This window comes from Nyctereutes procyonoides, unplaced genomic scaffold (genome assembly GCF_905146905.1).
Source record: "Nyctereutes procyonoides isolate TBG_1078 unplaced genomic scaffold, NYPRO_anot_genome, whole genome shotgun sequence".
Classification (NCBI taxonomy): Eukaryota; Metazoa; Chordata; class Mammalia; order Carnivora; family Canidae; genus Nyctereutes; species Nyctereutes procyonoides.
This window is the reverse complement of record NW_026575144.1, coordinates 18,890,707-18,914,259: the sequence shown is the minus strand read 5'-3', so window position 1 is coordinate 18,914,259 and position 23,553 is coordinate 18,890,707. Positions and strand designations below refer to the sequence as shown.

General features: G+C 44.5%; 1 protein-coding gene across 9 annotated transcripts in view; it reads right to left on the bottom strand.

Annotated features, from left to right (window-relative positions):
- Window positions 1-1,050: 1,050 nt before the first annotated feature.
- CHRM3 (cholinergic receptor muscarinic 3) overlaps window positions 1,051-23,553 on the bottom strand; it is a 505,856-nt gene continuing 483,353 nt past the window's right edge. For all 9 annotated transcript variants that reach the window (XM_055308972.1, XM_055308973.1, XM_055308974.1 and 6 more), the window contains one exon: window positions 1,051-3,491. In XM_055308972.1, coding sequence (XP_055164947.1) covers window positions 1,700-3,472 — 1,773 coding nt within the window. In that variant the 5' untranslated portion in view covers window positions 3,473-3,491 and the 3' untranslated portion in view covers window positions 1,051-1,699. The remainder of the gene's footprint in view (window positions 3,492-23,553) is intronic.

The window sequence follows — 23,553 nt, the reverse complement described above, 5'->3', positions numbered from 1 at the left end:
CCACATCCACTGTCGTCAGCTGTAAACACCAGCTCACACTGAACACAAAAGCAGCTGCTACCCTGGCCCTGGGTCCGAGACGTGAGGCTCTGTACAAGGTGAGATTGCTTCTCGGCCCTGCCACCCCCCCCACCCCTCCCATTCCCCACACAGCCCTCGCAGAAAGGAAAAGAAGGTAACCCCAATCACTACAGCAGTGACAAAAATGACAAGCAGCGGCAGCACCCCTCCCCCCATCCCCAAATACAACATTTAGCTTTTGGATCAATTCTAAGGGGATACAGAACACATTTTTTTTTTTTCGAAACGGAAGGAAATCAACCAGAAGCAATATTTTTCAAAACATTCATACTTTCTCCAGAGGACACACGAGTTCCCAAACCCCACCTATGACTGGGTGAAGGTGACACAACAAACCCTGAACGGCACTGGCCATGGCCAAGCAACACAGGCTGAACCCTCTTCCATCTAGAAGGTGCCAGGTAGGTAGCAAGAACTCAAAGACCACGCTCTCCTCCCCTCCTCACGAGGTCACTTCTGCTTGGCCATATGTATTGCTGGGTGTGACACTATTGACTGGCTTTCAAGCAGTTTGGGTAGCAGAAATTTTGTTGGGAAACATTCAGATTTAGATAATTGAATTCAAACTTGTGGCTGTGGTTCGTGTTTTGAGCTCAGAGGGACCCCGATCTCATTGAGCTTTGTGGAGATCAGCAAACTGCCCTGCTTACACTCAGGGTCTGGTAAAGCCCTGGTGCTGCATCTGCTTTGGGGTGGGTGGGTGGAGGGGGTGGCCGCTCTGCACACACCTGCTGGAAGGGCCTGGCCACGCTCTGCTGCAGGTTCCCCAGGGTGGTTTGTGGAAGAAAATGCCCTGGTTTCCAAAACATTACATTGATGTTGTGTTAGGATCCTAGAGAACTTCAGTCATCAGAGTATTAAAAACATATATTGCAAGAATGATTTGCCAGCTCAGTGATTCCCGCTATATATATATATATATATATATATATATATATATATACACACACACACACACACACGCACACACACACACACAGACATATATATACTTCTATATTTTTATTGGTATGAAACTGGAACTGCACAAAACAGTACTTTGCAAGAATCAAGTCCACAGATGGGGTTTAACAACACACACCAAAGAAAGACAGAAAGCTCTACTGGGACAAGGAGGTTCAGCTTTGCAACGTATGAAAGAATTTCAGAACCATGGATTCACTAGCCTGATGTGTTCCACATGGGATGCAGATCACCACGTTTGGGATCTCGGAAGGAACATGGCAACTGAGTCAGCTAGGTCTGTGCCTCTGAGATTCCAGTGGTCATGGGAACTCAAAGAACCCAGCAGATCAATTTGGGTATGTAATTGCTATGAAACAATTTTTCTTTTCCTCTTTAAGAAAAAAACACCTTAGAAGTCTATTTCAGGATAAATTTCTTTGTATTCGGTAAGACGCTTTATTTTCTTTTTTGCTGAATTGGTATTTGACTTTCTATATTAAGATGGATTTATTCAATGGGTCAGTAAACAGGCAGCTTCCTTTATATCTGGGTGATTAAAAAAAACAATCCATTTTTATCACCCTTGGAAATCACCCCCACCCTCAGCTCACACTCCCCTAAGGTTTGTGGGTTGATGTGTGCGTTTGGTCACTGCGATGGACAGAGCCTCCCTCTACGAGGCCTGCTCGGGCATGCGCTTGTGAAAAATGACCGACTGTCTCTGCTGGTACTGCTGCTTGCGCCGCTTGCGTTTGTCACACTGACACAGCAGCAGCATCTTGAAAGTGGTTCTGAATGTTTTGTTACACAGCGCATAGCACACGGGGTTCACCGTGCTGTTGATGTAGCACAGCCAGTAGCCCAGATTCCAATAGGTTTTGGGTATGCAGCTGTCACAAAAGGTGTTCACCAGAACCATGATATTGTAGGGGGTCCAGGTGATGATGAAGGCTAGCAGGATGGCACTGAGGGTCTGAGCCGCCTTCTTCTCCTTGATGAGGGACATCCGTTTCCGCTTGGTGATCTGACTTCTGGTCTTGAGAGCAAATCTCTTGGCCAGGGTGGCTTCCTTGAAGGACAGAGGTAGAGTGGCCGTGGTCTTCCCTGCTGAGGAGTTGACCTCAGACATCTTGGTCGGGTCCACGGCTGACTCTAATTGGATGGGAAGCTTGGAGAAGCTCTTCTGGAAACTGCCTCCATCGTCTAGGCTCTTCTGGGCCTGCAGCTTGCTGCCTTTCCTGTCCAAGTCTCCCAGCCCCAGCTCCTCGTCAGGCACCTGCAGGTTGTCTGCTGAGGGTAATTTGGTGGCATTGAGGATGGTGCTGTGACCGGGCAGCTTGAGCACGATCGAATAGATGGCTCTTGTCTCAGAGCCGATGTCTTCCTCATCGGAGGAGGCAGAGTTTTCCAGGGAGGCAGCGGCGTCGTTGTTATTCCAGCTGTCACTGCTGCTGTGGTCTGGGTCCATCTGCTCGGTGCTGGGCTTCCAGCTCTTGGTGGCGAACCAGAAGTGGCAGCGGCCGTACTTCTTCCTGGCCGAGCGTTTCAGGCTCTGCTGCTGGAGCTCATAGCTGCTGCAGCTTCGAGAGCTGCCTGTGGGGTGGACGAAGTTCTCGGCCTCTGCTTCCGTCCCAGACGCCTGCAGCCCGGCAAGCTCTTTGGTACGTTTCTCGGTCTCCTTATAGATCCTCCAGTATAAAATAGTCATGATGGTGACGGGCATATAGAAGGCAGCGATGGCCGTGCCGAACGTGATGGTGGGCTCGCTGAGGAACTGAATGAAGCACTCTCCGGGGGGCACAGTTCTCTTCCCGACAAAGTACTGCCAGAACAAGATGGCAGGAGCCCAGAGGATGAAAGAGATGACCCATGCCAGGCCTATCATCACTCCAGCTCTTTTTGTGGTTCTTTTGGCTCGGTAGGTGAGTGGCCGCGTAATGGAAAAGTACCTGTCAAAGCTAATGACCAGGAGATTCATAACGGAGGCGTTGCTAGCCACGTAGTCGATGGAGAGCCACAGGTCACAGGCCAGGTTTCCCAAAGCCCATCGATTCATGATGATGTAGGTGGTAAACAGGTTCATGGAGATGACCCCAATGATCAGATCCGCACAGGCCAGACTTAAGAGGAAGTAGTTATTGACTGTCTTCAGCTGCTTGTTGACCTTGAAGGCCACGATCACCAGGATGTTGCCGATGATGGTCACCAAGGCCAGGATGCCCGTTAGGAATGCAATGAAGACCACCTGCCAGATGGTGTGACCTCCCAGCGGGTCACTGGTGGTGTCATTTGAGGAGGACAAATTTCCAGCTGCCTGAGAAATGTTGTAGCTGCCGAAGTGAGTGACGGTGCCTGGAGGCAGCCCTGCGTCCAAGGGGCCATGCACCCAGGACAAGCTGATGTTTGGAAACAAAGGCGAGGTTGTACTGTTAGTGTGCAAGGTCATTGTGATTCTCGGACATAGTCTGGAGAGATAAGAGAAAAGACGCAGTTAGAGAAACATCTTCCTTTGTTCGATTGGTTTTTTGCATCACACAATTTAAAAATACATGGGAGACGGCTTACAGGATGCTCACTCTCAGGCCGGAAATATCCAGCTCTTTCTCTTACTTTAAAGGTAAGGAGATTAGAGCAGGTAGTTTGATTTGTTTGTGCACAGTTAGCTGGTGGCATGCACCGCCTTCTCCTCATTTCTAAGTGTATACCACGTCCCCTTTCACATTATGCTGTCATCAAACCAAATCTCTTATTATTTTTTCTAAAGATTTTATTTATTTATTCATGAGAGTCACAGAGAGAGAGAGAGAGAGAGAGAGAGAGAGAGAGGCAGAGACACAGGCAGAGGGAGAAGCAGACTCCATGCAGGGAGCCCATTGCAGAACTCGATCCCAGGACCCCAGGATCACGCCCTAGGCCGAAGGCAGGCTCTAAACCGCTGAGCCACCCAGTGATCCCCAAATCTCTTATTTTAAAGAGAAGTGGTTGGGGGGGAACACTTGGGTGGCTCAGTGATTGAGTGTCTGCCTTTGGCTCAGGTCGTGATCCCGGGGTCCTGGGATCGAGTCCCACGTCAGGCTCCCCACAGGGAGCCTGCTTCTCCCCCTGCCTGTGTCTCTGCCTCTTTCTCTGTGTCTCTCATGTTATTCATAAATAAAACCTTTAAAAAAAATAAAGATAAGTGGGAAAATATGAGATGCTTCTAGGCTACTGATGCAGCACAGCTTTATCATCACACTACTCGATAAACTGATCTTATTCATCTGTATTTTTTCCACCTGGGCCCATACCTATCCCGGGCTGGAGAAATACACAGTGTTAAGGAGACAGCAAGCACTTAAGCCTCCCTGGAATGAGCAACATCAACCCGGAACAAGTGTAATTCACTTTGATTTGTATCACCTCTTTAAGATGCAGATAGAAAAGCAGCGTATTGGTTCTGTATGGTGGTTGATAGCGGTATACAAGGCAGCTGTCATATATTTGATAATATGCAGGATCTTTGCCAGAATATTCTGAATGGACCCTACCAGTTTTGAATATTTTCAGTATTTAGATATTTTAACTTTAGTGCTGAGAAAGTATTTTAGCACCACACGCACACCTTTGGTACAAAGACTTGCAAAATTGCAATTAGTTCTTCAAACACTTGTTAACCAAGATACAAAAATAACTAAGAATCATTAGAGTGGATGCATCACCAGTAAGACCCCTGTGCTGTCACAGAAAGTTCTAGGTGAGACTTGCCCCATCCCCTCAGATCCTCCGGGGTTGTTGGCCTAGGGATGCTCACACATCACCAGCCACTATGGACTTGACCCAGTAAATCATTCCTCAACGAGTGTCAGTCTATGAGTTCAATGTCAGATAATCCTAGCAAAATACTATTGGGAACACTTGTGTTTCGGCTCTTGATTTAAAAAGTGGTAACTATGAACTCTTATGTACAAATATGTACATAAATCACCTGGCAAGAGCCCTGGATCAAGCCTTTAGACATCGCATATCACAACAGTCTCTCAACAGACAGCGGTCAGATTCACACACAGCCTTTTGAAATGGCCTCAGCACAGAGTAGGAAGACTTTGCAGTCCCAATGGCGTAGTTTCAAATCTCAGCTCAGCCACTTCCTGGGGTGGGGTCTTGGGTATTAACTTTTTTTGAGTACCAGTTTTCTCATTGAAAAATAGAAATAGGCATGCAAGCTGGTACAGCCACTCTGGAAAACAGTGTGGAGGTTCCTCAGGAAGTTAAAAATAGAGGTACCCTATGACCCAGCAATTGCACTACTGGATATTTACCCCAAAGATACAGATGTAGTGAAAGGACAGGATACTTGCACCCCAATGTTCATAGCAGCAATGTCCACAATAGCCAAACTGTGGAAGGAGCCATGACGTCCTTTGACAGATGAATGAATAAGATGTGGTCTAGATACACAAGAGTATATTACTCAGCCATCAGAAAGGATGAATACCCACCATTTGCTTCGATGTGAATGGAACTGGAGGATATTATGCTGAGTGAAGTAAGTCAATTGGAGAAGGACAATCATCATATGGTTTCACTCATTTGTGGAATATAAGAAATAGTGAAAGGTATTATAGGGGAAAGGAAGGGAATTGACTGGGAAAATTAGAGAGGGTGACAAAACTCCTAAATCTGGGAAATGAACAAAGGGTTGTGTAAGGGGAGGTAGGTGGGGGGATGGGGTGACTGGATGACAGGCACTGAGGAGGGCACTTGATGGGATAAGCACTGGGTGTTATATGTTGGCAAACTGAATTTAAATAAAAAATTAATTAATTAATTAACAAAGAAAAATAGGAATGAAACATTCTGTATAAACTGTTGAGAAATTTAATCTAGAATTCAATAGTAAGTGGTCAAAAAAACTTTGTGTCTCAAGGCAATGTTCTAATATGTGTAAAGTACTTAGTATGGAGCCTGGCACAGAGTGTGTGCTTTATAAGCATAGGGTCTATTGTTACTTTACTGTTCTTTTTATTGAACAATGAACTCACTTTGTTTTGGCTTTCAGATGCTCAAAGTTCAATATAGTGCAATAATAAATTATTAAAAGAGAATATATATTGGACACTTCCTAACTGGTACATGTTGTGCAAATCACCATATGTTTTGTCCCATTTAATCTTTAAAAATAATCACATTCTATAAAAAACAGAGACGCAGAGAGTTAAGTAATTTGTCCAAAGATCAAGCTAAGGAGAGGGGAGAGATTCACACCCAGATCATCTCAAGCTCACCATCTCCTAGCTCCATGGTGATGTTTCTCTAACTCTCCACTAGCCTGTCCAGATGCTGCATACAATGAGACTCTCCTAACTGGCTAAAACTCGTATACATCTTCACGTGGATTTATTTATTTATTTATTTATTTATTTATTTATTTATTTTTAAAGATTTTATTTATTCGAGAGAGAGAGAGAGAGAGAGAGAGAGAGAGAGAGAGAGACACAGAGACACAGGCAGAGAGAGAAGCCGACTCCATGCAGGAAGCCTGATGTAGGACTTGATTCTGGAACTCCAGGATAATGCCCTGGGCCTAAGGCAGGCACTTGACCACTAAGCCACCCAGGCGTCCCTTCATGTGGAATTAATGTGCACATAAAAATTAATGAGATACTGTTTGTCACCTAAAAGATAAGCAAAATATAAACGATTGGATGAAGGCAGTATTGAGGACAGGGTCAAGGAAATAATTTCATGGTCTCAGCTACAGAGTAAATTGGTCAACAATGTGAGATGTAATTTAGCAGCATCTGTCCGAATAATGCACAAATACCCAGATCTCAGGAGCTGACAATGTGTATGTGTAGTATATATGTATTGTGGGTGTGTGTATAAACATAAAGTACATGGTTGGACATACACAATCTTACATACACTTGCATACACATATATACTTGTATGTATTTATTTCAGCACTACCTGAAATAGTAAAAAAATTAGTCTAAACATTCTAATGTATTGTTCTATTACAGAGAAGAATAGTTTAAGGACTTCTGTATAATCCATACATGAAATCTCCCACAAGTCACCAATTTCCAATTACAGATAATGGATAGAGTTTTCTTCCTTATTTCTTTTCACTCCTCTGGGTTTTATTAGGTGCAATCAACTCATCCTCACCTCCAACTTGTTCCCACAGAAGGATGTCCATATTTGGGAGGTGCTACCTGGTGTTTGGGTAGTCAACTGCATTTAGTTTCTTCCCAGATGCAAATACGGAAGATCTATCTGCTCTCTCCCTCTACCCGGTTCCTGGGTTCCCATGGCTCCTCAAGGTGTCTTCCCATCTTCCATATCACACCTGCACCCATGTGGATAGAAGAGAACAGACTTCTCTTGGACCAGACATAGAGTCCAACATTCCATCTCTGAGGTTTACAGTCACCTCCTCCTGGGGAGGCGAGGGACTCTCTGGCATCCTCCACTACTTGTGCTCCAATGAGTATTCTTCACGTGATCACCCTTAGTCATGGATTTCTCTTCTACCTGCCCCTTAACCCTGCTAATCTTTTACACATTCTTTGAACAGCTTTATCTCCCCAACGGCTTTCATCCGAAAGCTTCCTGGACATAGCGGCTGAGTTTGTGTCCTTGCTTGGGTACATTCCTTCCTTCTTCCTGCTCCTCCTCTCTGCCCCAGCCCCTGCTGTGTGCTCTGAATCTCACACAACCTTGCACAGCACCTTTTAAAAAAGCACAGCACCTTTTAAAAAAAGCACCTTCTAAGTCTCTGCCATCACATCCCATGGAGTTGATCATGTTCATAGCTTTGGCCTGGCAGATTTTCTAGTAAATCACTATAATGGCCAATAACCCCAGTGCTTCATATTTGTGTTGATGATACATCTGTCTCCTCTCTTCTTTGTTTATTCTCGTCAATGCCATGCAGTGGATATCTGCTCATCTTTCCTTCAGCCATTCTTTTGGAAATGCCCTGTTACCTACAGTATGTATTTCTGGAAGGGCATCAACCACACAGCCCTGACTCCTCTACCTCAGCAATAAACATGAAGAAAACATGCAAACAGGATCAGTAAGAGTAAATTTAGGGAGCTGATAAGGATTCTGGAAAGAGAGAGCTTCTCTGTCCTTTGGGATTTCTAGGTACTGGCAACCTATTTATATCCACATGGAAAATCTGAGAAGCAAGCAAACATGGAGGAGAGATATGGGGGAAGGAGAGAGATGGTAGGCAATGTGGAGCACAAAGGCAGCATGATCTGATGTCCTCTCAAACCTGGTTCTAGCCACTCTTGACCTTGCAAGTTATGGGAGCCAACCATTTAGGTAATTATGACTGGTGTTATTGAATTCAGTTAGTCAGGACTCCCCTCTCCATGAACTTACCTTCCTAGATGAGATATGGCATATGAATAAAACAGTTTTTAACAAGCACCAAGTATTTTAGGCAATGTCAAAGTGCTCCCTGCAGGGAATCACATATTTGTACAAATTCAAGAGCATGGGCAGCCTGGGTGGCTCAGCAGTTTAGTGTCGCCTTCAGCCCAGGGCATGATCCTGGAGCCCCGGGATCGAGTCCCACGTCAGGCTCCCTGCATGGAACCTGCTTCTCCCTCTGCCTGGGTCTCTGCCTTTCTTTCTCTCTCCTCTGTGTCTCTCATGAATAAATAAATAAAATCTTTAAAAAAAATTCAAGAGGATATTAATTTGCTCAGTTAACCAATGTTAGTGAAGAATAGAAGTAGGAATTTTAGAAATATACCTTAGATCAATTCTTCTCTTTTGGTTCATTTTATCCTGTGGATCTGATGAGCACCACAAATTATATAATATTCCACTCCAATTATACTTTGTTGGAACACAGAATATAAAAGAAACCAGAATTGAGGGAAAACACCCAGGACTAGGACTAGATCTCCATATTGGTTTCATTAAGTACCCATTCTGGTGCTCCTGGAGCCTAGGGGCTTCTTGGCTAATCACTAGAAACTCTCACAAACTGTCGGTGATCTTTGATCTAAATTCTTTGGCATATCTTTGGCCATTGTTCTTATTATAATTCAACACCAATTCAATATCTAATACCCCTTAAAAGTTTCAGATATATGCTTTTTCTTATTTTAAAAATATTCTAGTCTCCATCTATCACACCATGGATATAGATTATGAACCGAGCAAAAATTTTACCTTTGCCACAGTACCATTCAAGAAGAGTAACCTGTAATTCCCCATGTGATACAAAATCCAAAGGACAATAATTAATAAGTTAATAATCACGCATTCACTTCAGATAACTACACTTGTCTCCTGATATCTTCATGTGTGAAAGCAAAAAGAAGGATGTGAATATGTCGTTGAGTAAAAGAAAGTCTTTTGAATAGGAAGCATAAATTATGAGCAAAGCACATCATTAAAACCTGTTATGGGGAAGCCCTGGTAGCCCAGCGGTTTAGAGCCGCTTTCGGCCCAGGGTGTGATCCTGGAGACGTGGGATCGAGTCCCATGTCAGGCTCCCTGCATGGAGCCTGCTTCTCCCTCTGTCTGTGAGCCCCCCCCCCCGCCTCTGTGTCTGTCGTAAATAAAAAAAATTAAAAAATAAAAATAAAAAAAAAATCTGTTATGACTTATAGCTATGAGGAGAGAAATGTCTAGGAAATCATGGGCACTCCTCCAATGCTATAATACAATGAGATGCATTAACATCACTTCTAGTAATAAATAGGATGCTGAAGTTACCAGAAAGAATTTTTCATTGGAAAGAAGCAAAAGGTAGTTGAAGAACCATGGTCTTCAGAGCCTATTTGATTTGGATTTGAGTTTTGGATTGGCTGAGAAGGTGTACACACCTGGCACTTGGCACACTTGGCAAAATGCCCGACTTCTCTGAGACCGCATTTCTTCCTCTGTAAAGATGGATTACCTATGTGGAACCACAAGGACCCCGAAGAACCAAAACAATCTTGAGAGAGAACAACAAAGCTAGAGGCAGCACAATCCTTGATTTAAAAATATATCACAAAGTTATAGTAATGAAAAGAGTATGATACTGGCCTAACGACATATAGACCAATGTAACCAGAGAGAATGCTTAGAAATACATCCATGTATATATATGGTCAACTGATCCTTGACAGGGGTACTAAGGACATGCAACAGCAAAGGATGGTCTCTTCACGAAAGAAGCTGGGAAAACTGGACAGTCTCATAAAATTAATGAAACTGGAGCCCAATCTTAAAACATACACAAAAATCAACCCCCAAATCAACACAAATTGGCTGAAAGACTTACACATAAGAGTTGCAACTATAAAACTCATAGGAGAAAACACAGAGTGAGCTTCATGACACTGTTCTTGACAATGTCTTCTGGGTATTTATCCACAAGAACTGAAATGAGCATCTTGAAGCGCTCTCAGCACTTCCCTGTTCATCATAGTGCTCTTAACAGTAGCCACCATAAAAAAACAAAACAAAACAAAACAAAACAAAAAACAGTAGCCACCATATAGAAACAAACTAAACATCTCTGGAGGATGAATGAATGAAGAATATACAGTGTGTACATACTGCAGAATACTTTCCAGACTTAAAAAAGGAAATAATGCACTATGTGACAACACAGATGCACCTTGAGGACATTGGGCTAAGTAAGATAAGCCAGGCACAGAAGGACAAATACTGTGTTGTTATTCACTTATCTGAGGCATCTGATAGCAGAACTCAGAAGCAGAGAGCAGATTAGTGGTTGCTGAGTATGGGGGGCAGGGTGCAAGGGAAAGAGGAGCTACTTACTCAGTGGGCACATGTTATAAAAGATGAGTAAGTGCTGGAGACGTCTTGCACAACAGTATGTCGGCAGTTAACAACGGTGTGCACTTAACATTTTTTTAAGGAGGTAGATCTCATGTTAAGTGTTCTGATCACAAGAAAAACAAACCAAAACTCTGGAATACCACCACCTGCTCTCTGTGGGTTATGAAGAGGGTAAGGAACATGGTGTGGTAAGTGAATTCTTGGAAGTATTCGCTGATATACTGCCTGCCTCCCACCAATGCCAACTTCTTGTGTCCTTGGGATTGATTGGGTTGTTACTGCAGGAACACAGGGAAACCATGCTCAAAGTTTGCTTTTTATTTATTTATTTTTATTCCTTTTTTAAGAAAGGATTTATTTATTTATTTGAGAAAGAAAGAGACAGAGACAGAGGGAGAAGGAGACAAGCAGACTCCTATTGAGTGAGTAGCCAGACATATGGCTCGATCCCAGGACCCTGAGATCATGACCTAAGCCGAAACCAAGAGTCAGATGCTCAACCAGCTGAGCCACCCAGGTGCCCCTCTAACTTTGCTCTTTAAAGTAGACTCTAAACATTCTGGTATAGACAGAGTTTAAACATTTAAGTTTTTTAACATCAAGGAATGTTGTACTGGCCTAAATACATGGCAAATACAAAAGGTCCCTCCTCACCCTATTAAATTGATACAACAAGGTGATTCAGAAGGATCAATCCCATAGAAAAAGTATGTACACCAGGAGCCAGCAGTTTAATTTCTAGGTATGTGTCCTCTAGAAAATCTTGCAGAGAGTTAATAATCATGCATTCACTTCAGATAACTACACTTGTCTCCTAATATCTTCATTTGTGAAAGCAAAAAGAAGGATGTGAATCTGGTAGGTGAATATATGATTGAGTAAAAGAAAGCCTTTGAATAGGAAGTGGAAATTATGAGCAAAGCACATTATTAAAACCTGTTATGACTTATAGCTATGAGGGGAGAAATGTCTAGGAAATCATGGGCACTCCTCTGATGCTATAATACAATCCTATAATGCTATAATAATACAATGCTGTATAAGGTGTATATATATATACACACACACACACACACACACATATAGTTTAAATATAAACTATATATATTGTTAATTATATATATAGTTACAGATATATACATATATTTAGAGAAAGTTCTGAGAGCTCTAAAAATATATTGTTGAGTAAGAAAAAACAAGTTGTGGGGTGAAGAATAAAAATGATATGGCTTAGGCAGCAATAAAACACATACAAAAATAGTATATATCTTATATAGACATTTATATATTTAGAAGTCTCATAAAAAGAAAGAAGCAAATCCTACACTAGCACCGATGTCTTGGACGGGGAACACGATGAGGGTGAGGGTGACCAACAAAGAGGGCTTCAGCTTGATCTGTAAGGTCCCTACTGAGAAAAACACACGTTTCCAAAGCCAGAGGGATGCAGGGAAGAGAGCTGAGGGGAAGATCCTGGAGTTTTTTTTTTTTTTTTAAGAATTTATTTATTTATTCATGGGAGACACACACACACACACAGAGAGAGAGAGAGAGAGAGAGAGAGAGGCAGAGACAAAGGCAGAGGGAGAAGCAGGTTCCATGCAGGGAGCCCCACATGGGACTCGATCCCGGGACTCCAGGATCACGCCCTGGGCTGAAGGCAGGCGCCAATCCGCTGAGCCACCCAGGGACCCCAGATCCTGGAGTTCTGCCCTCTGTCCTGGCGCTGGTTCTCCAGGACGAGGGCAGGAAGAACCATGGCTGAGGATTGGTGATGGTAAATAGTAAGGAGTAAATAATAAATAATAAATAGTGAATGGATGTTGTTCTAAGATGCTAAGTGTGTGCTGATTCCTGATGCAGAATGGGGCCTGAAAATAGAGATATAAGTTGTTATATAAAAATAAAATTCGGGATCCCTGGGTGGCGCAGCGGTTTGGCGCCTGCCTTTGGCCCAGGGCGCGATCCTGGAGACCCGGGATCGAATCCCACGTCGGGCTCCCGGTGCATGGAGCCTGCTTCTCCCTCTGCCTGTGTCTCTGTCTCTGTCTCTGTCTCTCTCTGTGTGACTATCATAAATAAATAAAAATTAAAAAAAATAAATAAAAAATAAAATTCCCAGGGCGCCTGGTGGCTCAGTCTGTTAAGCATCCGACGTTTGATTTTGGCTCAGGTTTTGATCTCGGTTGTGGGATTGAACCTCGGGTCGGGTTCCGGGCTGGGTGCAGCCTAAGATTTGCTCTCTTTCCCTTTCCCTGTGTCCCTCCCCTTGCGATCTCAATCTGTCTCTCTCTCATAAATAAATAAATAAATAAATAAATAAATAAATAAATAAAGGAAGTAAAATAACAAATAAAATTCCTACTCCCTTATCAAAATATTAATGGATTGAAAAGATGAAATGCACTTTATGCATAAAGTGTTCACGTCCTATCTGGCACACAGTACATCCTAGTCCTTCTGTCTATCATGGAGCTGCTCTCTCTACCACTGTGGGGGCCTTTCTTCTCTTCGTTCCTCAGAGGGGACATTTGCAGGGGCCATGTCTCTGCACAGCACACATCTTCTATCTCGAGTGGGGTGCATTTCTGCTGGCCCTGCTCTAGTCACAGCGAGGATGGATCTGGTAAGGGGGTGTCCATATGTGGCCAGGGAATTAGATCCCCTCTTCCTCCAACTTTCACTCGGGTCCTGGTTCCTGAGATATTTTCCACAACTTTCTCTCTGCCCGTGTGCCACATTCATCTACTTAAAAAGCATCCTCGAGCTCTGGAGGTTCCACGATGGAAGTCTGGCTGATATGACACCAGAGGAAAGCAACGGGAAGGTCATAAAATCTTCCATAAAGAATATCTAAAAATATTTACTGGACATGAAAGTCACCTAATGTCTTCCCTCACATACACCTGCCATTTCCTAAGTAATAAGTAATTTCCTAAGAACCAGCGGTCCTGGGTGGGATCCCAATGAAACAGTGATAAACGTGGGCATTCTGTTTAAGAAGGAGATAGGATTTCCATGTGCCACACTCTTCCTCATCCTGACCCAACAGGCCATACACTGCAGAGCTTGTCCATTTCAGATCAAGGATGTTCATAATCTGTGTTGACTTACTGGTGGGGAGAGCTAAGGGAAGCCCTACTTTTAATGCCCAGGAAGAAACAGGTGTGGGAACGGGGACCCCTGCGAGCCTCCTGACCCCAGCACCTTGTAAGTAATCCTAGGCAGAAGGTCTAGGAACGCAGCCCTCACAAGGGCGGAGGGGGTGGCCTGGGAGGAACGGAACAGAAACCGAGGGCAGATTTCCATCCTGTTGGGTGGGAGCCTGTGGCGGGTGGTGGGACACCCAGGGCATTGCTATGGAGGTGTCCGGGCTGCACACCTCGGGCAAGAAGTGCAAAACTGAACCTGATCCTGCCAGTGGGTGCTGACTTAAACGCCTTCACTCCTGGATTCTGGAGGAAGACCTTAGCCTTCCATGTGGATTACTCACATCTGTGCATATAGAGGGTGGTTTTTTACTTCATCTCTGAGGTGTATTTTTCCAGACCATTCTCACCACATTCTATTTATGAGCACATACAGAATTGATTCACTGAGTTTTTCAAAATAGAAGTCAGAAACCAATTAGTGGGCCAACAGGAGAATAAAAAATAAAAAAAGAAAGAAAGAAAGAAAAAAGAAAGAGAACCAAATAGGGCATGTCTCATAAGACTTCTGTCAAAGACACACCCATTCATATATATAGTCATGATGTCAAATGGAATTTATGCTGTAGGTCCTGGTCGGCATTGTTTGAAAGCCACTGCAGTGAACAGTTTGGCATCTTCTATTAATATTCAAAACTAGAAAGTGAACCAAAATGTGAAGTGACTATTTGAGAATACTAAGTTTATGGGGAAGTAAAGGATAGTTATGAGAAACATACCCCCTCTAAGTCGTAGAAAGCCTTTCCTGGGATTGTAAATCTGTAAAATATCTAGATGGAATTTTAAATTCTAAAATATGTAAATATCCAACGTGAAAACACATGTGCAAATACTTAGAGAAACCTGACAGGCCAGTATAAATGTGGGGCATGTTTTTAATGTCGCATTCCAAGAGACCAAGCTCTCTCATTTTCTATAAGCCTTCGTTGGCAGTACCCGTTCTGAAAAAACATTGGGGGTTGTCAATTTTTAATCCTCCTGAAATTTTAAGAAGTGCAAATTAATTCATTCTAGAAGTCTAAGTTAATGCCACCTCTAGTATTATTATTACTATTATTTTAATCGTGAAAAATTGTGAAAAATCATGCAAAAAACCCCAAAAATACCTTTGCACAACCATGCTTTTTCCTAAGATCAGTTAATGGGTGCTTCCTCCATATTCCGAATCCAGTATGCATCATTTCCAGGGCTTGCTATGGGTCTCTCTCCACCTTTTTGCTAAGAGAGTCTCAGTTTTCTGTCATAATTCGCACCATCCTCAGCCGCTAAAAGACTTTGCCCCCCGCCCCGTCAAAAAAAAGAAGACTTTTGCCCCGAAGTTGGGGGGAGCGGCAGTACCAAGGTCTGCCACGAGGTGGCACAGCAGACTCGGAGAAGCACCGTCGGCCGGCAGGTGTCCCGGGGCGGTGGCGGGGCCTGCGCTCGGCTCAGCCAAGAGACTCAACAAACCCACCGCAATCAAACGCGTCTTTTTTTCTTTCTTTTCTTTTCTTTTTTTTAAGTCTGAGAGTTGACTCTTCGACCGAGAGACTGAAATGTCCTGTTCCTTTAAGGTACTGAAGCTTCATTTGCAGGGTCTATTTCGCATCTTGGTGTTTCCAGGACACTTGAAAAGGGGAGGCAGGGAGCGTGTCCTTTTTTGTTCCTTGTGTTCCCGTGTTTGCTGCCCATCCCGTAGGAGGCTCTGTGTGTTGAGAAACGGCGCGTCAAGTGTGTACAGGTTTTATTCATGCAAAATTCAATGGGGTCTGTAAATACGAGTGCACTTTTTATGACTTTTTGACGAGTGGGATTCAATTTTAATACTGACTTTTAAAGGTGATGGGGTGATCTAAGCACTTCTTTGGGTCTTATTCATCTGCACACAGGTATGATGGCATTGAGAGGATCCGAGTTGGTCCCTGGTGCCCCAGACGGCTATTCAAACGCAACCCTCTGGTCGGCAAAGCAGCCGCGTGTGTCCTTCCCCACCGTGCGGGACCCACAGGCGGGCTGGGGGGCGGGGCTGTGCCTGCGGGGGCTGAAGTGGCTGTACCCGGCCCGGCCCCCCCCCCCCCCCCGAGTAATGGTGTCTACGACGGCTGCATAATAAAAAAGTGTTCTTCATAGAAAAAAAGTCAACAAAAAATAAAGGGAATCCGACCTTTGCGGACTCGCACAGCCAGAACCAAACTTCCCGAACTTCGCTTTTGTTTTTCATTTCGAGCTGCCAGGAGGCGAGATGTGCCCGAACGTGGTGCAATTGCTCATGTCGCAGACAGAACATTCCGGAATGCCAAAATGAGAATAAAATCTCACTTAAAAAAAGAGAAAGCTTGTTTATAAAATGATGCATTACACCGCCTCCCCTGGTTGCTGCCTTTCATAGGTTTTATGCAATTTGACTACAAAGATGAAGGACGCCTTGCAAAGGACTTGCATCACTACTGCGTGTGCACAACAGTGGCTGCTCAGATAGCACGCTTTTACCTCCAGAACAAAAGCCTGCTTGGACTCCTTGTCTGCATCAGCACTGTCAAGCCCCAAACCTTTTGTTAATAGAATTTCTAGAGAAACAGCAAGAAGTAGAAAACAAACAAGAAGCAGTTCTTTTTAAACATAGATCGGGGCCACTTTGCCTGGAGGGGCCAAGTCCCTATCCCTGTACTTACTCCTTTCTGAGAGAAAAAGAGGGAAAGGGCAGCCCGGGTGGCTCAGCGGTTTAGAGCCGCCTTCGGCCCAGGGCGTGATCCTGGAGACCCAAGATCAAGTCCCACATCAGGCTCTCTGCAGGGGCCTGCCTCTCCCTCTGCCTGTGTCTCTGCCTCTCTCTCTATCTCTCTCTCTGTGTCTTTCAATAAATAAATAAATAAAGTTAAAAAAAAGAAAAAGAGGGAAAGAGTATGGCCCAACTCTGTCCACCGCAAACTTTCAAGATCTGAAATTCATTTATTATTTCTTCAAACAATGGCTCAGGAATGGTGCTTGTAAACTGCAATCAATATAATTGTAGGAATGATTCTGATTGAAAAATCGAGTGAAAACAGTCATTTGGACTACATATTTCTAACCTGTCCATTTGTATACTGGAAGGACACCTGGTAAAGAATGTTCTTTTGGCTTAATATTTATGTTTTAGGATTGCTTGGAGGTCTGTATTTATAAGACTGTTTTTGTATCTGGACATATTTCACACATCTGATTTTCTTTTAACCTTCAGCCTATTTGCATCTCCCTCCCCCTCACGCCCCCAATTCCCACAGTTATTGAAGACTATTTGCAAAAAAAGGGAGCAGGAGTCATTTGGAAGGCATGCAGACAAGGATGCACTAAGGCCTGCCTGAGCACATTAAGGTCAGAAAACACACCCTTCTGCCCTGTGAGCAATTGCCTGAGCACTGTGATCCTGCTTCTTCATCTATAAAATGAGGATTATTCTACTTGTGGATTAGATACAATGTGAAGAAAACACTCAGCATAGCCTAAGTGGTCCCTAGCAGTCAGTTTCTGCGATCATTCGTTTGATTTCACAGAATGGCTTTTTCAAGGGTAAACAAGCGCCAACCTTTGTTGAGCTCTAAACCCAGGGTGACTTTGCCTCCTGGGGACATTTGGCAATGCGTGGAGCCATTTTTCTCGTAACAAGTTGGGGGGAATGTGCTCCCCATGTCTAGTGGCTGGAGGGCAGGGATGCTGATAAAAACCCTACAATGCACAACAGAACAACCCCCTACGAGTTACCGGCCCGAGAGGTCAGGAGTGCCAATGCTGAGGAACTCTTGTGTTAAGAGAGGTGTAACAGAGATCCAGAAAAATGCAGCATCCTGTTTGCCAGGAAAATCTGGAAAATGTCCTGGCACTTACTAACCTGGCAAACTCTCTGGCAAGTCTCTTCAAGAATCAGCTCACGTTGAATTCCTCTGGAAATCACAGTCTCCCCCTCCCCGCCCACAGGAATCAATTTTGTCCTACTTGGTTCAAACTCTTCCATGGTCATTTGGGATTGTCAAGGGGTCTGAGGGCTTACTAAGGCCTCAGGCTCGGGACAGATTCTTGCTCCTCAGAAACCACCTGCTCCAGACACTGTCAACTACATCAATCATCACGATAGGAGGATGAGCATCAACCATCAGCTTTGCTTGAGTCGACGGGGAGATAGCAAAGGAACGGGTATTTGGCGAGTCTTGAGAAAGAAAGCCCAGGCTGCCAAGCAGGAAAGAGAAAGAGCACAGCATTCCAAGGAGGGAACAGCATATGTGAAGCGCTGTGGGTGCACCTACCCGTGCTCCCGTCGGAGCGCACAGCATTTCACATTTTCTCTCACCACAGGGCCCTTGAGCGAAAGTTCCACCTTCTCCCACTCGACCTTCTGCTCTGGGATCTGGCACAAGTTCTTTCTCCTAGCAGACCTACCAGTGCTGCCTGCACTCCAACGGACCTGGGATGAGTACAGGTGCACTGAGGGCAGGAGAGCGGGTGACAGGAGGGCTGGAGGAGATGCGGGTGCAGGGAGGGAGGCAGAAATAGAGGCTGCACCTGGCAAGCAGCCTCCGAAGGGGAGCAGAGCAGCCGGCTCAGAGGCCACCATGGGGAAGGCAGACAAACCACCCTGGGGCCTCCCACCATCGCCTCGCATCCGGTGCCACTCAGCTGGGGGCTGACCCAAGAAAACACAGAATCAGTGGAGTTCATTTTTTGGGACTGGGAGGAGGTGTGGGTGGGAAAGAGGACCCCCCCATTGTCAAGGGGCGGCCCGAGCCTCTTCCACCGGAGAGAAAGAGAGAGAAGTCCTCGCCTGCCCCAGCCCTTCAGCAGTGCCCCGTGATGGACACAACACAAATAGTTTCCTGGGAAAACAAGCACGGTACATCATTCTGTGATCGCTCTTTGCTGCCTCCGACTGTGCTCTGGACCTCACACTGATGACACTCGTCACGTACCCTGAAGGCGCTGGGAGTCCTGTGAGGTGATCATTTGGGTTGGGTCCTGCCTTGCTATTTCCAAGCTCTGGGACTCCTGAAGCCCTCAGTATCTACACCAGAAAATTAAAAATAATAACAGCGTGTGGTCTTTGAGCAAATTTAAGGAGATGATAGGTAAAGCAAGGGACACTGACTGCCACCACTCAGCAGGACCTCAGAAAGAGGTCCTCTGTCTTCTGCTTCATGGTCACACCCAGAGCTGAGTCCCTGGTATGTGCCCGCAACGTGGGATTGCAGGCTGCGTTTGCACTGTGGCCACCTGTGCCATTCATTTGACATACCGCTTCTTGCAGCTGCGCAGCTTCATTTTACTATTAGGTCATAAATTCCTGGGGACAATGTGAAACAACATTTTTACTGTTTTTTTGAGTTTCCAAGTCTTAGACTCCATAACCATAATAGAAGTAAATAAGCTCCTCTGTGGTTAACGCTTTTAGTGCATCAGTATTTGAAGCATATGGTTTTATTATAATACTCGTTTTTCTTTTCTTTTTTTTAAAATTATTTCATTTTATTTTATTAGAGAGAGAGAGCGCATGTGAGTGGGGGAGGGGCAAAGGAAGAGGGGGAGGGAGTGAGAGAAGCAGACTCTGCTTTGAGTGCAGAGCCTGATGCAGGGCTCGATCCCACCACGCTGAGATCATGACCTGAACCTGAACCGAAATCAAGAGTTTGAGGCTCAGCCAACTGAGCCCAATAACATAAAGAAGGACCATCCAGGATTCATTTACACCTTATGACCTTGACTCAAATAGTTTTCAGGGCAGGGAAGTATATGAGACACAGTGTCTACTGAAGATTCTTCCTTCTTTTAAGTGAAATGTTACAGAGTGTGCCTGAATGTGGCCAATGCAAACCTCTACGATACTCTGAAAAAGAAAATGACCAGTTTCCAGACTCATTTTCCCCAGTTATTCCCCTAGAGTCCTAGGGGAGGGGAAGGCAAAGGGTTGTGTCTCCACGTTCACGGCAGCTGGCCACTGACCGCCTGGCCCATGTCACAAAGCCACGCAGAAAAGTTACACAAATGAACAGACATGAAAGACCCCGATGATACAGAAGATGCCTGGGGGCTCGAAAACACCAACCTCCAAGAACAGTGGCAGATTTGGATGAAAGAAAATGGAAATTAAATTGTTCAAGTCTGATAAAGCATAGAAAAGGGACTGCTGTGTTGAAAGTACTACCTTTCTGTTAAAATGAAACAATGGGAACAGAAACTGTGAGCATTAAATAAAATAGTAAAATGTATATTTTGGCACAGCCCAGACAATTAAATATTAGAAAACAATGATCTCTTGTTTTGGATTTCCTGAAGCCAAATGGAAAGTAGAGCTCATATCACTATTAATTCTGGCTCCCCGGGATTAAAAACAAAGGGGCAAAGGAATAAGGTTGAACCAGTTCAACAAAACAAGGTGAATCCTTATTCTAAAACCCGAGAGGAACATGCATGGAAAAGAGAAACACCATAAGTATAAAATCAATAAAATGAAAAGATGGATTTAGGCAGAAAAGAAGAAGTTATCCTAAGGATTCGGAATAAAAGCAAACAAAATATAACTTTGGAGTCTTGAGGTTTGGTGCCTTGAATTATTTTTAGAAACCCCCACCAAACTGAACTTCCCTTAAGCGATCCGGCGCTTGCTCAGGGGTTTTGGGGTGGAGGGTTCTCTGCCCCATGAGTTCAGAAGCATCCGGTCTCCCCACTGCCTCTGCCCTCAGGACGGAGGGCAAGGATAGCCTCCAAGTGCACCTGTAGCCCAACAGAGGGCGCGATTCAGAGCCAGAGTCACCTGATGGCACAGGGTACACATCCCTGGGATCTGGAAGGTTACTTCGCCTCTGACTCTTGGTCTTCTCTTTCGTCAGATAATACAGGTAAATCTTCTGCTTTCGCGGCCACGATGTTAAGTCTCTGCGGTAGATGTTAGCCTGTCTTACTGCTGACCTACAACGCATCAAAGGCTTGGTACAATTAATACAACCCAATAGAGTGGCCATGCTTCTCTGAAGGACGAATTTATCAACGGCCAACTCCCAGGCCCAAGTGATCTTAAAGTCTTTATGATATCGGTGATTCAACTTGTCGTATCATATTAATATCAGAGACTGAATTGTGTGCCGCACAGTGAACGGTGCTGACCTGTTCTATTTCAGCGTGAGCCACAACATAACCAGTTCTACAGTAACTGGTCATACTACCATCTGTTGAGTTCCTATTCCATATGTGGCACATGTATTATATATATAATATTCAAAATATATATTCATTAGGGCAAGTCCTTATAATAGCTCTGTAAGATGGATATTCCTAATATTTTATGTTTGAAAAAAACAGCTCAGAGGTCAAGAATTTGCCCAAGGTGGGATCCCTGGGTGGCTCAGCGGTTGAGCGTCTGTCTGCCTTTGGCCCAGGGTGTGATCCTGGAGACCCGGGATGGAGTCTGGCATCAGGCTCCCTGCGTGGAGCCTGCTTCTCCCTCTGCCTGTGTCTCTGCCTCTCTTCTCTGTGTCTCTCATGAATAAATAAATAAAATCTTAAAAAAAAAAAAAAAGAATTTGCCCAAGGGCCATGGGACTAGTTAAGTAGCAGTGCTGGGATTACGGACTGTATGTGTCTGACACAAAACCACAGTCCCCGGGACCGGTGGGTCATCTTGCACCTGGCTTTTAAATTTTTTTTTTAATTTTTTATTTATTTATGATAGTCACAGAGAGATAGAGAGAGGCAGAGACATAGGCAGAGGGAGAAGCAGGCTCCATGCACCGGGAGCCCGACGTGGGACTCGATCCCAGGTCTCCAGGACCGCGCCCCGGGCCAGAGGCAAGCGCCAAACCGCTGCGCCACCCAGGGATCCCTGCCTGGCTTTAACCACATGGTTAACACTGTGTTTAAACACTGCTGGTTTTGAGAGTTGACAACATTTGATCTCTCTTTCTCTGCAATCAATGAAGCAGGTGATGATTCATGGGAGAATTATAAAGTTCTAGGGTTAGGCCCTCCCTGATTTTAAAATTTGCATTCTTTGATACAAACGTGTCTTATTCATTCTTACCTCCCTCATTTACAATTGGTTAAATCTCTGACGTGGGCTCAGCACATCCCAGTTTGGGATTGGTGCCTGAAACGCCACCTCCAGGAATTACGGATACTGGGAATGGGCCGGCTCATGGTTAGCCACTGCCACGGACACGACACGGTATTTGTTGATCTCCCTTGCTGGTGTGGCCTGGTCAACCCAGTCCCTTCCAGCCTTTGGTAGAGGTGTACACAGAGGTGAAGTCAGTGCTTAGGGCAGGTGTTACATGAGAGGGGAAGTCACATTAAGATTCCTTCCCTGACCCAGGCAAATGAGGAAACCTGACTGGAAACTCCTGATGAGAATTAATTACTCAGGGAAGCTGATACGCACTGCTAGGCTTCTCCATGAAGGCACAGTATAGAGAGCTTTATCCAGTCTTTTTCTCACTGCTCTTCTTATTGCATTTGTTTCCAGAGAAGAACACTGCAGTGACCATGAACACCACTACCTCAATAGGAAGAAACCCTTTCAACCATAAAACCAGGTAGTGAAAGAAAAGGCTTTTGTTAATATTTCAATATATTCCAGTCAGGGGCAGATATAGGCTTTGGGGAGGTTGACTCTTCTATGACCTTATGGTCCCTACAGAGAGGGTGGTGGCTGGGTGGCTCAGCCAGTTGAATGTCCAACTCTTGGTTTTGGCTCAGGTCACGATCTCAGGGTCATGAGATCGAGCCCCATGTAGGGCTCTGTGCTGGGTGTGGAGTCTGTATGAGATCCTCTCTCTTTGCCCCTCCCCTCCCTCTTTCTCTCTCAAATGCATAAATAAAATTTTAAAGAATTATTAGTCAAAATGCCATCACTTCCTTCTCCCTCAGGGGCTTGTCTAAAGGGACAGAATTTGAAGTTTTAGCTTTATTAGCTTCACAGTAAATTTTCTCCTAATTCCAAGAAAAATGTAATTATAATTGAGGAACTGAAAGTTTTAAAAACTCTACATATAACTAACTCAATATGTGTATCTGTATATTTAGAGGTAATGAAATTCTCTTCCTTCCAAAATACTTCAACAAACATGCAAATACAATGGATGGAAAATCTGATGCTGTGAGGAAGGAAATTTAAGTTGCCCAGGTATGACGTATTCCAATGGATTAGGTATCTGAAAGTTTAATCAGCTTCCAAAGTTAAGAACCCGTAAGTTCCTACTGTATGCCACCAAATGATCAGGTTCAAAAAATGGGATTTGGGAGAGCTATTAAAAAAAGGAAGAAAGGAACAAGGAGTGAGCTCCCCCTGCTGGTGAGCTGGTGTCAACGCAGAGCCAGAAGTAAAGGGACCCATCTGGATGTCAAGACAGGAACACGGCCCTGGGTCCTCTAATGAGGACAAAGGGAGAAATCAGGACCTGCAAACTTCACGCTTGAGGGATTCTGTTTTTCTGAGAGTGGTAAAGAATAACAAAGAGGAAGTCACTCTGATATGATTACATGTCAAAGAAACGCTTATGGGCAAATGTCCTCCATG